The sequence below is a fragment of the Crocodylus porosus genome, unplaced genomic scaffold (genome assembly GCF_001723895.1).
Source record: "Crocodylus porosus isolate Cpor-Errol unplaced genomic scaffold, CroPor_comp1, whole genome shotgun sequence".
Classification (NCBI taxonomy): Eukaryota; Metazoa; Chordata; order Crocodylia; family Crocodylidae; genus Crocodylus; species Crocodylus porosus.
The window spans coordinates 39,855,388-39,874,524 of record NW_017728949.1 but is presented as its reverse complement, the minus strand read 5'-3'; the positions used below and the strand labels follow the sequence as shown (position 1 = coordinate 39,874,524).

General features: G+C 41.2%; 1 protein-coding gene across 2 annotated transcripts in view; it reads right to left on the bottom strand.

Moving 5' to 3' along the window:
• The window catches only part of LNPK (lunapark, ER junction formation factor), a 61,460-nt gene that overhangs the window by 37,130 nt on the left and 5,193 nt on the right, over positions 1-19,137 (bottom strand). The window contains exons 3-6 of one of the 2 annotated variants that reach the window (XM_019554304.1): positions 16,402-16,446; positions 14,979-15,166; positions 10,593-10,651; positions 7,568-7,608 (exon numbers count right to left, since the gene is read on the bottom strand). In XM_019554304.1, coding sequence (XP_019409849.1) covers positions 7,568-7,608; positions 10,593-10,651; positions 14,979-15,166; positions 16,402-16,446 — 333 coding nt within the window. The remainder of the gene's footprint in view (positions 1-7,567; positions 7,609-10,592; positions 10,652-14,978; positions 15,167-16,401; positions 16,447-19,137) is intronic. The other variant, XM_019554305.1, reaches the window with a different exon arrangement.

Here is a 19,137-nt window from a genome sequence, read left to right as displayed (position 1 = left end):
AGGAGGCAGCATGGGACAAGGGGTTACCTTGCCTACTGCTGTCTACTCTCCTACAGCAGGGGGGCGAAGGGGGGAAAATCAGGGGTAATTAAATTTAATATCACCCTCCAATAGTTAGATTCTATACATGGATACAATGTTATAATTTTCCATGCATGGAATCTAATTATGGGAGGGGGTGCATCTTAAAATTCAAAGTCATCTTGAACTTGGGCAAGTACCAGATAACGGTCTGAGTAGGGCTGAGCAAACAGTACAGTGAACTTATCTAGCTTCTTATGCTGACATTTTATCAAGCAGGTAAAAATATCTCAAATTAAAGCTCACTTTAATGAATTAGCAAATGTTGAATGTCAATTTTTTAGATTGTGAACTGGTAGCCATAAATTTAAATATACTCTGTCTAGCCAAGACTGATCCCACACAGTAGCCCTTACTCAAATTGTTAACTATTTTTGTTTAAAAATGGGCAAGATTATGTAACAGTGCAAATTTCAAGATAGAGAAATGTATGACTGGTATGGGAAAAGCTTGGAATGCTGGCAATAAGGTAATTTAATTAAGGATTAAAACTTGTTAGTTTTAAGGCTGACCACTTTAAGTACAACTAACTATGTGTCCCAGAAAGTGAGAGTATCTTCTATACCTCAGTGAAAAACTAAAAAAAAAAAAAGTTAGAAATTTGAGAGACAGCAAATAAAGCAGCTTAAGACAACTACATAATACTGCTTGGGACCAGACCTTGTGTGTATGTATGACTCCTTATTTAAGCTACTTGATCAATTACAGAGCTAAATTTCATTCTTGCAGTAAACATAAAATTATGGTTAAACAAGTTTAGTGTCATCCCCTCCCCACACCCAACTGTTCCTCTCCTGCTTGCAGCCTCCTAGGCAAAGTACAGACAGTCAGAAAGGACAGGGCTGAATCAACTTAGTCTTTGCAGGTTAGTCTAAGATGCAAAGATTGAACCAATAAGCAAATGAACAGACTTTCACTTCCGATTCAGGAAATGCAGCCACATTTTAACACCGCCTCCCACCTCATCCTCATTAAAAAAAAACTAGGCGACTGTGGCATTGATGCCTACACAGTCAGATGGATTGCAGATTGGCTGAAGGGTCCTACTCAGAGGGTGGTGGTGGACGGGTCATGTTCAACCTGAGAAGCAGCGGGCAGTGGAGTCCCCCAGGGCTTGGTCCTTGGGTCCACGCTGTTCAATCTCTTTATCAGTGATTTGGATGATGGGGTGAAAAACAACCTGTTTAAATTTGCTGATGATACCAAAATTTGGGGTGAGGTGAGCATGCTATTAGGGAGGGAAAGGCTACAGCAAGACCTGGAGAGGTTGCAGGGGTGGGCTAACAAAAACAGGATGCGTTTCAATTCTGACAAGTGCAGGGTGCTGTACTTAGGCAGTAGAAACCAGCAGCACATTTATAAAAGATGGGAAACTCCCTTCTTGAGAGCACGGAGGCAGAAAGAGATCTTGGAGTCATTACTGACTCCAAGATGAACGTGGGCCGACAATGCAAGGTCATGGTTGGCAGGGCTAACCAGACCTTGTCGTGCATCCGCAGGTGCATCTCAAGCAGGGCCAAGGAATCCTCCCCCTCTATGCGACACTGGTCAGGCCACAGCTGGAGTACTGCGTCCAGTTCTGTGCGCCCCACTTCAGGAGGGATATGGACGACGTTGAGAGGGTCCAGAGCAGGGCCACCCACATGATCCAGGGACAACAGAGTAGACCCTACAATGAGAGACTGCGGGACCTGAACCTGTTCAGCCTTCACAAGAGAAGGCTGAGGGGGGACCTGGTGACCATCAGGGACCAGAAGGGTTTGGGAGAGACCTTGTTTCCCCTAGCATCCCCTGGCATAACAAGGAATAAACAGCCATAAGTTGTTGGAGAGTAGGTTTAGATTAGACATCCGTAAGAACTACTTCACAGTTAGGGCAGCTAGGATCTGGAACCAACTTCCAAGGGAAGTGGTGCTGGCTCCTACCCTGGGGGTCTTTAAGAAGAAGCTTGATGCATACTTGGCTGGAGTCATTGGAGCCCAGTCTCTCTCCTGCCCAGGCAGGGGGTCAGACTTGAAGATCTACAAGGTCCCTTCCAACCCTACTTCTATGATTCTATGCCTACAGTGGTTCAAGCCAGAAGCTGGGGGACAATAGAGCATGGCTCTCTGGCACATAGCCAGCATGCGCTATGTCTTCGCTTTCTCTTCCTGCTGCCCCCAAGGTCTCTGGTATTTGCAGTCAGAACTCACACATGCAGGACTCTGCAGGATTGCTCATCACTTTCTCTTCCTGCTTTCAAGAGCCTCTGGGATTTGTAGGCCACAGATGCAGCCAGCACTAAATAAGCAGGGCATGGCAGCTCTGTACTTGGGGGAAGGGAAATTTAATCCCCCTCCCTGGCCCCAGACCGCAGCAGAGGTTTGTTGGCAGTGGGGGGAGGAGAGGAGAAGCAATGAGCCAGCCCTCACTGCTCCACCTAGGCAGCAGAAGGTCAGAACCAGCCCTGCTCTCTGGAGCAGACAGCATAGCCAAGCCCAGAGCTGCAAAATGCTGGGATGCTGAGGGACTGTGATTTAACTTGAACCAGGAAGAGGTCTGGGACAGAAGTTGCATAAACCAGGTTGACCTAAATCAGTTAAGTCTCATACTACATTCAACCAGGCTCATCTTAAACCAATTTCAAAACGGCTGAGCCTGATTTATGTGCACTGAACTTATATTCTGTTACAGGTTTAAACCTGTATCTGATCACTTAAACCAGTTTGTGTGCAACTTGTCTCAGAAACCCAGGTCTAGGAAGTTCCAATTCAGAGGCTGTACCCCTAACTCCCATGCTTAAGTGCATGTCCTAACTTTCCTAAAGTATATCTGAAAAAAAACTAGCTCTTTTAATATTTACAATAGCCAAACTAAAAAGATAGATGCATGGGGAAAACAGAAAAAAAATCACTACTTGAACTGCAACAAATATATGAGGATTTGTGGGGAACAAAGGACAGCTTTCCCAACTGTACTGACAAGTCTCAGAGGCAACACAAGTCTCAGTTACAGAAAATGCACTGTACTGCATGCTTACCTTAAATTTCAGCCAGGACAGTGTTTGGCAAGGTAGGATTCTATTGTCTTCTTGGAAAGCAGGCAGAAGATGATTCAGTTTAAGAGTTAGTGATTTTTTTAAGGATGATATGGTGGTTAGTGCAACCCAGTCTACTTCAGTTTTTGGAAAAGTTTGCAATTTCAGTATTGTATAATCTATTTATATGCATTTTGGATAAGTTCATTATTTGCTCAAACACTTAACAAAAAACCAACACCAATGTTTTGCCTATAGTTTACACTGAAACAAATATGCAGATAGATGGTGTTTAGGCCCATGAACTTTACATTACAAAAATGATGTCAGAGAATGCTCTAAATTCATTAATCTCACCATTTTGAAGCATAATAAATTGGCACCTGAAATGACAAAAGGGAAGGACCTTGGAAACTGATCCATTCCCATAATTTTCAAAATCTAATAGTAAACCTGAAACGGACTAATAGAAGCCTCTGAAACTAATGGGACTTAGCTGGTCTTGGTGCTGCTAATACCACAGTACTGTGTTCAGTACGCGCTGGTTTGGTTAAGTGCATAGCATTATTTCAGTGCTGAGGCTACACATTTAAACAGAGTATACTATATAGACGTAACAAAGCACCACAATGAATAAAAGACTTGAGTATCCTCTTCTCCCCCCTTTAAAATTCTCTCTCCCTTACACAAGTTACAAGGGATATCGCATTACTGGTGACTGCCACTGAAGTGTTATCATAATCTAGTCAAGGATTTTAAGCCCAGATCTTGACAAGCCTCTTCTATTTTTACCTGTATTGACAGTAAATGTTTTCTGGTTTGTTTTTTAGGACAGGTATATAGTACATTCATAACTGGGCTAAAGTAAACTCAAATCTTCTTAAGGTCTGAAGAAAAAAAATGACAGGTGAAGTTTTCCCCTCACTACTACTTGCATAATCTCAGTATATCTTCTATTCAGGTTTTAATGTACTTAAATTTCCTGAACTCTCCCATGAGTAAAAAATTTGATTTATGCTTTGACATCTTCACTAACAGATGAAGAGTTTTTAGAGTCCAAGATGGACCAGCAGAAGCTGCAAAACCTATTCCAGCACAAAAAAAGATGGGCTTGTCCTGTGATTAAGGAGAGAGTAATCCCCTTTGTTTTGCCTTTAACTAGTCTTTAACTTGCCTTTAACTATTTAAATCATACACTTTCCCTCCTTCTCATAGGGATGTGTTCTCAAAGAAAATATTTCATTAACGTTTTCCAGATCTTCACCTCACCACATCAGGAGATGCACGTATTTATGGGGAAAAACAACAATACTGAAAGAATGTCACCTATAATATCAGGCTGACCCAGTGAATAAGGACAGATGAAGCATCTATCCCACAAGTTAGTTGCTTAGAGATCCAAATCCACACTATTAGCTCAGCTGAGGCTAAGCAGCAGCTTTTCTTTCTGACAAAGCTTCAAGGATTCTGTTGACCCTTCTCACCTCCCGAGTAGGCTCTTATCTGTGGTACTCAAGCCTGTGTCATCATTTCTCCTGGTCAACATAGACTTGAGGCTGTTAGGAGAGGAGGCATGACTAGTAATTTTGATGCCTTATGCAGATATTGTCAAGCACTGAAGAACTGGTGGGGAAGGAAAGGGGTAATGCCGAGCACCAGAAAGCAGGAGTGCAGAAACACTGCAGGATGCTGCTGGTGCTTTCAGTCAGTGCCTTACTCATCCCTTCTAGTTAGGGAAGGAATAGGCTATTGCAACTACCCTACACGTACACTATAGACTCTTCCTTTCATTTCATTTGGGAGTAGTTGCTCAGCTTTGTCAGTGTTTACTAGCTGGCTGAAGCCCAGTATGAATGAAGTCACATCTGTACTAGTAAGAACAAAGGTAACCTCTATTTTAACTAAAGTTGCCTACCCACCTTTTGGATACAGAGGGGATTACAACCTGAGGATCTTGAGTCACTGTTTCATAGCAGCTGAGAACCCAAGAATGGGGGTGTTTTTTGGTTGGGTTTTTTGGTTGGGTTTTTTGGGGGGGGGGGGGGGAAAGAGAGACAGGGGGGTTGCTTTTTTTCCCCTTCTGCATTTAGTGAAAAGGCTTTTCTGTCTCATGTATAAGTTAACTATAGCTATCCATGGCTTACTATGTAAATAGGATTGCAGCATAGTACTCAACATGAATCCATACCCAAACAATATCTGGAAGCTGGTTGGCACATAATAGTTCTTCTTTCAGGAAATACATTGCATTGGTGTTTCATGAGCTTGAAGGGGATTCAGCTTCTTTCAACATAATGGTTTCACATATGAACATCTAGATTAGTTCAAGTCTAGCTACGTTACAATTAGAGGTGCACCGATACAATATGGACCGATGTATCGGCACCAATAAAAAGGAAAATTGACATCATCAGCAATCTGCTTTTTTGGCTTATATGGCCAATAAATGCTGTGTGCATGTGCACAGCCAGGGCATGCATGTGGCCAGCTGGAAGAGCAGCATCTGGCTGGTAAGTCTGTTGGGGGAAGGGGAGCAAAGCGGGGGGGAAAGAGGCATGGGGGATGGCAGATCAAGGCCCCTGTGGTGAAGGAGGGAGTGGGGCTGGGGAAGGGGCAGGCACTGCTCAGCCAGGGCAGGGTGCAAGGCAGAGTAGCAAGAGGCTCGTCTGGGGGGGGCAGGGGAGCCCCCCAGATCTGTGCGCAGGGTGGAAGAGCCTGGAGCCTGTCCCCTGGGGCGGGGGTTGGGCCAGGGCTGCACTTTGGGCAGGCAGCAGCAGCACTGGGGGGTGGAAAAGAGGAAGATACGGCAAGTTCTGGAGTGGCTGTAGCCCATCCCATAGTCCCCCTCACCCCAACACCACCACAAGCACAGCACAGCCCAGCTCCCCCTCCTCCCCACGCCAGGAAGAGCCAGACACTGGCCCCCACCCTACCATGCAGTGGCAACCCATCTTCATCCCACACAGATCTGGGGGGACACATGTACCTCATGGCTCCTCCAGGGGTGCATGTAGTGGTGGGATCCACACCCCATCAGGTGAGCCACATGGCTTGATCCCTCACCCTGCCCTGCCCAGTCAGGGCAACACCTGTCCCTGCTGTACCCCCTAAAAGCTCCACTGCCTCCTGCCCTGGCCCTAGCATAGCTGCTGGAAAGAGCCCAGTGCAGCAAATGAGTGCACAGCGACAGCCCACCCTCTCCCCACACATTGATATGATGGTCATACGCCACCCCATGCTTCCTCCAGGAGCATGTGCAGCAGCAGGAGCTGTCCCCCCGCCCCCCCACACACACTGCCTCCTGGACAAGCCACGCCTTGGCTGGGCAGTGCCTGGCCCTGCCCCAGCCCTACTCCACCCCTCACCGCAGGGGCCTCTATCTGCACCCCCCACACCCCTTCCCATGCCACAGACTTACCAACTGGATGCTGCTCTACAAGGTGCCAGGCTGAATTCCTTGGTACATGCATGCTGCGGCTGCATGCATACACATGGCATTTATTGGCAACATCAACCACAAAAAGCTGAGTGACAATAATGTCCTTTCATTGGTGCCGATATGATATGCAGCTCTAGTTCCCAGGAAATCATCCTTCCTGCATGGAACTTAGTAAGTTTTACAACTCAAGCTTTCAAAATCTGTTCTGCTAAGCTGTTTGTTCTTGTCTGCTGATCCTCACTGAAGAGTCTAGCTCCAGTGCAGCCTAATCATGATGAAGGAGTAAAGGAATTAGCTAATTCTAGCCAGGAATTTTTTCTGAAGTGAAATTAAAAATGCAAGTACCATCATACTCTCTTTCAGAATATGGCATGAATTGGTATTTACTGTCCCTCTTCTCCTTCCTTCCCTCATCACAGAAAAGAATATTTCTATCAATGTAATGACTTCTCTAGCAGTAGCAATATTACAAATAACCTCTGTAAAGCAGAGTTAAATATTAGGTTAAGGAAAACTGTGACAGTTGCCTGTAAAAACTTGTCTTTATTTTTTATTATATTAAATTACGCTTATTGAATAAAGAATTAACAGACAACTATTGCATACTGTATTATTTTAAGTCATGGGGATGTGTTTTGCTTTTTTGTACTAGAGTAGCAGACACTTTTCACCATACAAGGTAAGCTTAGTTAGCATGCCAATACGTTAAAGTTCGTTTTTGCAATCCGTCATTAAATAAGATAAGCTTATATATTCAACAGCCCCAAGATCTTTGATTCAACCAAATAAAACTAAAACAAAAAAACCAACAAGGCATTGATTTTTACATGCAAGAACTAGTTCTAACCAGTTTTTGGCGAGATGAGGGAGAACTCTTAAACTATATTGTGAATACATGAAAACAAAAAGTAGCTTAAAAAAAATGAAACTCTGAAGCTATGTAACACAGGTAAACAATCAGTAGAACTGTGGAAAGTATATATAAAAATAAGATTTAACGGATAATTTTATTTGAAGTAAAGTTTACTTACTATTTTTTTCTTTTGGGATTTTAGTTCTTCTAATGCTTCACCTTAAAAAGAAAAGGAAGATATGGATCATTTTATACATTTGAAAAATGATACTAATTTCAGCATGCATAGGTTGAATATCTATCCTCCCAACTGTGAGATCAGAAAATGTTCACATGCTGGCTCCAAGTCATACCAACTATCAGCAAATCTTATATTTTGATAATATAAATTCTTAAATGACAATAAGGTCTCTTATAAAAGTTATATTTTTTAGTTTTATCTGTATAGCTAGAGTGACAGAATGCAACGATAAAAAACTTTCAATGTACTACTTCTTTAAGCAAACTACTTCTAGCACAAGACCTGTTTTGACCTATATTAAAATTAGTACAACAGGCAAAATTTGCTCAAGACTGTAAAGGAGTCTGACTCACCACAAAAACCTTAAAACCAAGTTTTAATACATGTATTAGAGACCTAGATTCACCTGCTTTAATATACTTCAAGGAAGTCTGTTATGCAGGGTAGTTTCAAATGCTAGATCAATTGCAAACTTAACATCTGAATCTATATTTCACCCTTCCAACATTTCCAAACTCTAACAAAACTCCAGTTTTATAAGAGAAGCTATTACTACTAGAAGGTCATTTCACAGCAAAGAGAAGGGACACAGTTAGAGCTAGTAGGCACAACACCTAACCTCTGTTATCTCTGTAGGAAAAAAAATGAAGTCAAATGCAAGTGGGATTTTTCCTGGAAGTCAATGTTAGCAATTTTGCACTCGTGGAAAAAAAAAAAAAAAAACCTCACTGTAATAAGCTGGTGAGTAATGTAAAAGAATGAATTCCCTTGATGCTACCAATTCTTTGCTACCTTCTTTATAGAATACTACGCATAGAATAATGGATTTTACTAAAAGTAGAAAAATATAGGAGAGTATTTACCATCTTGTATTCCTCCTCTATTGAAAGTTTAGCACCCAACCTCTTCCTCTATACATCTCATTTTGTGGGTTCCAAAATTACTTTGTTAGTGCCATTTTTTCCAGAAATGTACCTCATAACATTGGGGAAAAGTAGAGGCAAAAACAAAATTGAAGTGATCAAATTACATAACCATTATTTAGATCATCCCAAATAAATGGAGAAAGAAAAACACAAGATTTTTTTTCATATTACTTAATCCTCCTGGAACAGCTTTAATATTTCTCAAAATTAAAAAGGAATTTATACTAGTTTGCACATTCAGCTGACATTCAAGCAACAAGCCATTTTTATTTCTAATTTATAAAATAAACTCCTTAGTATTTAATGGGCAGATGTACAGAATTAATATTATATACACAAACACAGCTAACAACTATTCAGTCGCAAAGGAGAGCAACAATATATGCTGCAAGACCTAATACCACCCGTAGTTGGACCAGTTGGTATCAGTTACTCTCATAATTAGGCACCTTTGAAATTCATTAGTCATACGAATTACATGATCCGACCTCCAATGCACTACAGGCAATTTCTATGGGAGATGAATAGATAGTAGTAGATAACTTCTCTAGAAGCCCTAAACATTTAGCACCTTGAACTGCACCAGTGGTGCAAGTGCAGTTGAACAACTACCATATTATATTGCAGTGACTTATACTATTGCACAGCATGCAACTTAAGTACATTTCCATGAAGTAAGCTTCAGATGCAGCTCCATGGAGTACTGCAATAATTTTAAAACTTGGGAAACTTTTTTATTTATATATGATTAGTACAACAGGAACGGCAAAGGGAGCAAGAATGATCCACAAGATAAATTCATAGAGCAAATGTCCTTCCTCTATCATCAAGAGACAATTACTAGAAGTTATCATCCAACTACAATATCATGCATCTTTGGCTCAACTCAATTTAGCAGCTGAAAAGCGGGGTGCAACGTTACAAAAAGTTAACAGGCTGAAATGAACCTCAAGAGGTCATCCCAGTCCACATTCCTTACAGTATAAATCCCTGGCAGAGGTTTATCTAACCTGATTTTAAAAAACCTCCCGTGAAGTTAATAATCATATGAGCTCCATAGGTCACTTGCTCCTGTGCTGCATGACTCTTACTAAAAAAGCTTTTCTTAACACTTAACCTGCAAATTAAGCTAAGATTCCTCATCATATCTGAAGCTGACATGAACAATTGAACATCCTCCTCTTTGTAAAAAAATCTTTACATACTGGAAAGCTAAATATGCCACTGACTCTTCCCTTTCCCCAGTCATGTATTTGCTAGACCAAAAAAACAAACTCAATCTTTTCAAGGTTTCTTCACACGTCATTTCCTCAAAGCCACTCAATTCATTTAACTCTTCAGAACACTTTCCAACAGGTCTGCATCTTCATTACAATGTGGTACCCAAAACCAGACAGTACTCAAACTGAGGCCTCATCAGGACCAAGTCCAGAAGAATTACCACCTATAGCGACTTAATTCATTCATGGTAAGACTTCCCGAATTAGATTTGCCATGTTTGAAACAGCATTTCATTTTTTGTATCACACTCAATTTGTGGTCCACTAGACCTCTGCAGGTGCTCTTCTACAGCTTTACTTGCCTAGCCAGTCATTCCCTTTTCACATTGTTAAACTTGGGAGAAGTAAAATGCACAACTTGCACTTCTCCTCTCTCGAGTTTCATTTTGTTGATTTCAGAGCATTTCTTCAATTTATTCCAAGTCCTGTTTTACAAGTGCTCCCAGTTTGGTTTCACCTACAAGTTTTATAAGCAGACTCTTTATGCCACCATACAAGTCACTACTGAAAATACTGACTAGAGCCATGTCCAAACCAGATGCCTGAAGGATCTACTTGAAACATCCCCCCCATTTTGACAATGAACCACTGATAACCAGTATGGATACATTTTTTTAAACCAACTGAACAACACTTCCATGAAGAAGCTGCAATAAAGGTCAGACAGAAGAGCAAGATAGAGGGGAGGAAATGAGGCAGCACACTCCTAATTAGTTTCACACATTTTTAAAAAAAAAAAATTGGAAATAAACTTACTATTCTTTTCTGTTCTTTTGGAAAAGAAGAAAATGAGTAGTGTTCTTATAAACCAGATTCTGAGGGGGGGAAAAAATAAAGTTAGTTTGCATTTAGACTAATAAAACTGAAGTTTAGCTTGTACTGGGAAGCAACCTTCATCTTGCACTATGGGTGGGAACAGCCCCCCAAAATAGATTTAAAATAACCTGTTATGAATGTTGACTAGGAATGTATGTTTCACAGAACAGCTAGTTTCAAGCACTTTCACTGAAGTAAATTTAGTACCTAGGCAGAAAAAAGTGAAAGTGTTTAGACTGTATTATAAAAACAGAGAGCTATGAGTGAAATGCAAGTATGTCTTCATATAGCAGTCAGCCTTGACATACACAAAGTAAAAAATATTTCCATTAAAGTGTAATCAAGATAAATTATTATATAAAAAGAGGTCTAAAAAGTAACAACATATTTTATTAGCTGGTAAGATTGAATAAATTATTTTCTTAAGCCCAAACAATAAAGAGTTCTGCAATAATAAATAAATAAATAAATAAATAAATAAAAATAAAAGATGCATATTTAGTTCCATTTTTAATAGGCTTCAAGTAAGAACAGAACTTTGCTGTGGTAACATCTTAAAAAAATAAAAGCATATTTCTTATAGGAAGCTAGATCAAAAGCTACTTTAATATTTTAAGTGTAACATGGCAATAAACTGGTAAATACTGATCATAGGACTAGACTTACAAGGTAAATTCATATTTGGGAGTTGGTGAGGGTGGTTTGATACCAGTGAAATCCTTGAGCAGCAACTACAGTGTAGTTGCTACCTTAAAAGCTTTCCAAGAAAAATAGATTGACATGATTCTGGTCAATTTTACAGGGCTCAGAATAGTAATAGGAAAACTGCCGCAAGTCTGGTCAATTTTATACTGCTGCTTCAGTAGAAAATAAATCAGTAATCTATCCACATTTTTGGAAAGACAAAGCCATCATTATTCACATTCAGTTATATTTGGAATGTTCTCCTTGCAGTCATAAGAACTTGAAAAATTAAGAAAAAAGGCTTAAATCTACTTATGCTAATGAAGTTGGAAGCTTTTCCTGGCAAATTAACAAATCTAACTCAAATGGCAAGTAGACATGTGAAGCCCTCCTTATGTCATGCTCTATACTACAGAGTAACAGAGGGACTGAATTAGATGAAAGTCAAAAATAAAAGTTAGAAGTCCAGTAGAGGTTAGAGTTACTCAAAAAATCATACTTTCCACAAGAGAAAGAAAATCCTATGAAGGGTTTGATAAAACAGCAGCATGACTGCTTAATAAGCATACAGTTTGACACTTCTCTTTGGCTTTTCTGTTCAAAATGCTTGCAGCAACTAGCAGTAAGAACCACATACACACGGAGTTAGTTTAACCATTACCGCGATACCCAAGGAGATATAGTAAGAAAGTGAATAGATTGTCTGAGGTCACACAACAAGCCACTGAGGCAGAATTATGAAAAGGCATACACTATTGCATTCCACTTTCAGATTCATGTTTCAATAGCTATCTTTTAAAGAGTTATTAAGTAGTATGAAAATGGTAACAGTTCTTTTACACAGTGAACAGCATTTCTCAATGAAGTAAATGAGATAACAATCAGTGTCTATATCAGGACTAATTCTATACTGGTACGGAGCATGTGCTCCATTTCCTTTCATAGGTGCATTTGTATTTATTTAATAGTAGTCAAGCTCCTTTTTTTTTTTAATTAGTGCTGCAGGCTGAGCAAAGAGATGGTATAAAGCAGAGGTACTCAACCCCCAGCCCACAGCGATGCATTATCTGCCCCACAGTTGCACTTTGAAGAAGTGGGGCCTCCTGATATACTGCCATATTTTTCAAGCGCTCAATAGCTATTAAAGTGTATTCTGAATGTATGTTACATATTCTTAGAATTTAACTGACTGTACCAGCATCTGTAATGTGCTCAGACTCTGGGGGAATGACCCAAGGCAGTAATATGTTAGTGAGTGACTGCAGCCTGGGAGAGGCAGACATATTATAGTTTGCTTAGAACAGAAAACTCTTTAGAGCTAGTACTGGGTGGCACCAAACACTCAGCGTGGTGGATTCATCTCTTGATCGAGAGCACAGACATGTTGGCAGCTACTTGCCATTTACACCTGCCAGATAAAAACTGAAGAGTATGGGACCTGGGAGGGGGAAATAAAAAGGAAACAAAAACAAATAGACACACGTTTGCAAGTTATAACAGAGAAACATTTAGTTCTAAACATTCATGTTCGATGGTTGCTTGGCCCAGGAGTTTATGGAAGCCAATCATTCAAAAGTGAACATGCATTGAACAAAGAAAAGGAAAAGAACAAAGGATCCAGTGTAAAAACTCAAGCAAACAAGTACTAGGAGTCAGCTCCTTAAACAACAACACACTATCTACACTAATTTTGCCCTGAGTGTAAAGGGGAAGCTATAGTACTCCTTTCCTGACTTGCTTTCCTTGATGTCATGAGCAAGTTTTACAGGTAAGAATACTGCACTAGAAAACAAAGGCCAATCATTCTTTTTTTGAAAATGCCCATTTTGACCCTTATATTCTAAATCAGCCAAGTCCAGTTTACTACATTGCTACCTAGGTAAATGGTCTACATACTTTCCCTCCCAAGAGAATTTCATGATATATACATCCCTTTACAAACAAATGCTAAAACTGTAGAGTAACTCATTAATAAAGTGATTTTGAACCTGCCATAAGATCTTTAAGGGTACCAAACCGTATAGCACTATCATCTGTGTCTGATTCACAAGACCAATCCAGAGATTTCAAGTAGGAATCCATAGTGTCAAAAACATTGTAACCCAGTGGTATTCAAACTTTTGGCTCCACAGGCCAGATGAGTGGCCTAGATGACATAAGCTGGCCACCCTGATTTTACCTGCATTGCCCCCTCCCTATCACCCATGCCAGGACTGGGTCCAAGGTGGCAGGCACCACCCCCACCAGCCCTTCTCATGCCAGGACTGGGTCAGAGAGCTAGCACTGCCCCCTCTCCAGCCCAGCACCACCCCCCAACCCAGTCCTGTGCACTGGGATAAGGTGCCAGACTTGACACGCAGGGTCCAGAGATCTGATCTCCTGCTGCCAGATTTCCAGACCTGTGGGGACTCTCTGCAGGCCCAAGGCTGAGCACTCCTATTGTAACCTGTTGCGAGTCTTTCCAAGTACTCTGCAACAGGAAAAAAAAAAAGCTCCAATATTCTTCTGTACTCAAAAAATAAGTAACAGCTAAGAGCTGGTATTTTCCAAGGGGTACCTCAAATCTAACCAGGTTGAAGACCACTGAGCGTGTCCACACAAACATGCATACACGCACACAAAAGTATTTTAAAACAAGAAATCTGGTATGTTCTGCTGTGCATGATTTACATTCAATCTTACTATAGTAATCACAGTAAGAGCCTCAGAGGACTAACTCTGACCCCATATTTTTCCCCACCCCAAAAGTTTGAAACCTTGAACAGTCAATTCAGGCAAAAATAAATTTGCAAACAAACTCAAACTTGAAGTGCTTGTTAAGAGAATTGAACTCTCTCTCTCTTAATTCGCCTCTATGCAATTTTTTTTTTGGGGGGGGGGGGAGCGGGGAAAAGGGAGGGAAATATTTTTTAGAAAACAAGTAGTACCTGGAAAGTTAAAGTCTCAAATAAGCTGAATGAAAACAGTAAGCATCCATTCTTTATATTGTACATCTAGAGAGAGTTATTATTAGCAAATGTTAAAAATTCTAAGACAGCAAAAAACAAAGCCAAGAACATTTTGGGGGAAAAAAAAGAACCCAACACTTAAAAATGTATCCCTGTATGTTTAAGAAGCAAAATAATTAGTTTCAATCTTTGCCTAGTTTACAAGCAAAAAGTACCAGAACTGACAAAATAGGAGAAATCATCTTTCCCATTTGCATAGGGCAGCATTTTGTATAGCTAGTTTATTTTGTGTACCACTTTCAGACAAGATTCAAGATAATTTTCCTAAATAAGAATTGAAAACACAAAACAAAACAGATGAACAGTGATCTTATACAACGTCCTCTAGTATTTATGGCTCTTCTGAATTATACAACCTTAATTAAGGTGCTAATAAGCCACACAATTTTAGATGTTAGTATCTTTTGACTAGAAAAATCTTTTAGTTGTCCTTCATACTCAGTATAGCCCAAGAGAGATATTTCCCACAAAGAAAGCATATGCCTAACTACTCGGATCTATTTTAAAGAGAAAATCCAGCAAGTTCTGACAAGTCAAGAATTGTCAAAAAAAACAGAAGCCCCTGATGAGAAGTACTTTCCATCTCCTTCTAAGAAAGAGATAGCAGTTAAGAAAAAAGGCATAGTTTACTTACATCAATGGAAACGCAAAAAAAGGAAGCGTCATAATCAGCCTTGCTGTCCATTCATCAGGAAGACACCACAAATATACAATTAAACAGGTAATAAGATAAAGAACTGAAGAGTAGAGAAGTAGCCTTCCAACCCATAGCTTCTGCAGCCTCTGATTTTTTTCTCTGAATTCTTCTAATGCTTGTATTTCCTGTAAATAAATGTAAGTTTATAAATGTAGATAAGGTTAACAAAGTAAATTTATAATCTTCATTTTCTTTGTCATCTTATTAGGTTTGCTACCTTTATAACATTTGCTAAACTTAAATGGTTCGGTTTATATTTATAAAGCTTCTACACAAACACACTTCTTATACTTGACAGTGTATAATTTTCATAACATGAATTATATCTTAATACAAAGATTGTGACATGAATCACCTGCACTCCACTAATGATTCCTGGGCACTACAGCAACTGGAACAATAATATTTATATTGGAAATTTATATAGTTAGCTATCTTAGTACGATTTAGTAATTTGGAAACAAGAGTGAGAATTAGCACCATACAATTGGCAATGTTTCTATAGTCACTAAAAAGAGCTCCTCAAAACAGTTTGAGTACCGATGCTTTAAGTGGCATTTGTTAAACCTCAGATGTGCCCTAATTTAATAGTATCATCTTCTCACATGAGTAAGCTAAAATATTTCAACCACCTTTTCAAGTAAGTTTTTATTTCAATGCTCTATCCTATTAAGAATCATGAATATTTGAATACTGTTTCTGGCAGATTAATTAATAATCTAGAAGTATTCTGCTGTGCCATTATTTTGACTTTACTTTGAATGATGACAGGATCATCCACTTTTTCATTAGCTACACAAAGAAAACTGCCACCAGCATATTTCAAAATATGTAATTTTCCTATGGACCACTGGCACCTGTATCAAATACCAAGTAGAATAATACCAAATCACTTAATTATCTATTCTGTCCTTGCCTAACACCCCCCTTGGAAAACTCTGTAACACTTAACTTGCACTGGAAGGTCTGCTAATGAACCTAATAAACAGAACTTTGCTTTAGTGAAATGTTTCTGGGGAACACAAAATGAGTGCTTAAGCATTAGCCATAATAGGATTGTACAACTAGGCCACCCTTAGCATTCCTTCACATTAGCTTGAATACATATGTAGACAAACAATAACGTCTGTCATTGTTTCAGTAAATACTGTTTGTGCTTAAAAACCAATGCTGAAGGTTCTGCTCCCTATTTTCTTTCACCTAAAATCCCCAGCCTCCAGTACATGAATGCTATAAAATAAGCATTTATATAATACTTATTTCCATATTTGTAAAACGGCCACACTTTTAAAGACAGATACCAGATCTATTTCTAAACTAAACAAAAACAAACAGGCATAATGAACAGCCAAATACATACCTTATCAATTTTCTCCAATACTTCTACAGTAGAAGGTTTTGCCTGCTTACAGGGAACAGAAAAAAAGTTTTAAACTAATATTTAAAAGCTGCAGATACCCAAGTGTCCAGCATGGCAATAGCAATAGTCATCCAGCACAACAGATTAAAGTATTTTCATTCCAAGATAAAAATAAATTGTACTCTCTCTCAAGTTTCAGTGTTACTGACTAATCATCAGGGTTTTCCGTTTCCCATGGAAAAATGGAGCAAACCATGGATTTTCCCCTTTACTAGCGTAAAATGAGGGTTATGCCCCTCACTGCTGTCCCTGCGCACTGGGGAAGTGTCACCAGGGCAGTGTGGAGCTCACAGGGGCAAGCAGCTTTCCTGCACAGCCCCGCTGTGCCCAGCTGCACACACTGCGCTGCAGAGGCCCCAGGGGAGGGCAGCAGGGCAGGGAGCACAAGCCTGCAGCATGCATCTACCCCCCACAGAACTGTGGGGTGTAGGTACCCTAGCCCCTCAGGAGTGTGCACTGCAGCAGGGAGCCAGCCCCACCCCCACCCAAGCTCACAGTAGGCAGGCAGCCGGGACCGGGGGAGCCAGCTTCATGCTCCTTCTCCTACAGCAGCTGCCTTCTGTCAGGGGCAGGGAGCTGCAGACCTGGGTCCCTAGCCCCATTACTAGAGGCAGCTCTGGCAGAGCTGGGGGAAGAGGCAGGGGCTGTGGATGAGGGGCAAGGGGCACAAGCAGGGCTGTGGAGTGAGTGAGGAGCACCAGCAGGGCCAGGGGTCGTTGTAGTGGGCCTTTAATTTTAATTACAGACTTTGGGGTTTTTAAAATCAGCAAATTTGCAATTTTTTAAAATCAGGCAAAAACCAGGATCCCTGCTAATCATCCTCTCTCCAAAGACATTTCCAGCTGGTATTACTTTGTCACAGCTCCTTCCATAGATACACACCCTGCCAACTGGTAGCAGTCTTGGGTACTACTTCAGTACAATTGCAGCAGAGCCATTCTTTACAGTTTGGCTCTCCCCTCTTTTGCAGTAACTAATCCAGTGTACAGACATGTAAGACTGAGGGGGAACCTGTGAAAGAACAACTATAATAGACAGTAGCAGATGTGGGGTAGAAAATAAATGAGAGAGTTCATGGAGATTAAAGAAAAAGTGAGTAAAGAAGTGAATGAAGTGAGGGAGAAGATGTGAATAGAGGCCAACCTCCCAGGTTTTAAACTCATGCTATCATTTACTTTATACTTATATAAAAGGGGACACATTTAAATATGCAAAGGAACCAAGAGCCTAGATCAGGGGTTGTGAGGGTACTTGGGAAGGCCCTAGTGGGTATGTGCGGACGGGTGGGCAGGGACAGAGTGCCACCACCCACCACCCCATGCCCCCAGGCCTCCCAGGAGCAGGACTGGGGCAAGGGCAGTGCTGCTCCTCTGCAGGCCACACAGGTACCGCCTGGCCAGTTGGACACTGGGGGGGGGCGGGGGGGACGGCGGGATTGGACGACTTGAACACTGCTGCAACAGCCGCTGCATCCACCACTCTGTGCCACCGCTCTGCATTCAGCCGTGTGCCACCCCCGCTCCACATCCAGCCACCAGGAGTACACTTATTTAAAAAGGTTGAAAACCCATGGCCTAGATTATGACATTTTCTTCTGCAAATGGTAAGAATGATCACCAACCTCACTGCTCATTTATTTTGTCTACTCATCTCAATAATACAAATCAAGCTCATGCTCCTAACATAGGAAGCAAAGATTACTTCTGTGTTACAAGTGATTAGCCAATACTCAGATACCAATACACGAGAGAAAGGCTGATATTCTCCTTCACTTACCCATTTGTCTTAAGCTAAAAAGAAACAGCAGCCAACCTTATCAAACATACATATTGCTGTCTATCCTAATTAAGTGCCAAGGCAGTATTGAGATCGCAACCTGCTATGAACATTTAAGAGATGCCATATAGGTCAGACTACAGTAGGTCAATCTAACCTAAAACCTTTATCTCTAGGGACCTACCCAATTCTCAGTCAGAACATGGGCCCAAGCTGCCATTTCATGGGTGGAACACATGGGTCCCCATGCTTGATTGACTGAAGAGCCCCAGTGGCCCTGTTCCTTGCCACCAATTGGCTGCAAAGGCTGTCCACCACAAGGCTCCACCCCTCGCCAACTAGTAGAGAGGGACAGAGCCATATGACAAGCAGCACTCCCAGCCAGCCAGTGATGGGGGTGGGAGGGTTCCATCTTGCCAGCAGTCCTTCAAGCGGGCAGCCCCCAACTCTCCGCTTCCCCACCCCAGCAGGCTGCCGCTAAGAACTCCCTCTGGTGAGCTAACATTTTATTTTCGGTAATTTTTTTCCCCCCTGCAGATTTCACAGATTCTGCAGGCAATGCTGGATTTTGCAGAATCCATAAAATCCGTTAAATCAAATTCGATAGGTCCCTTCTTATCTCGCACTGGCACAGAGTGAATGCCAAGTAGAAAAGTATTCACACAGGCCTACACATTAACCTGTCCCCTACCCCTCTTTTCTTATAACTACCAATATTTACAGGCCTAGGAAGTCCAAATTTGAAGGTTTCAGCCCTGCTGCACTGCTTAATACCCACCAGTGGCAACGTGTAGGGAGTGCACATACACCCCCTGACCAGCCATCCTTGCTGCTTGGGCAATGGGAAGTGGGGGCAGGCAGGAGCACTTGCAGGGGGGCCACCAGCGCTGGCTGATCATT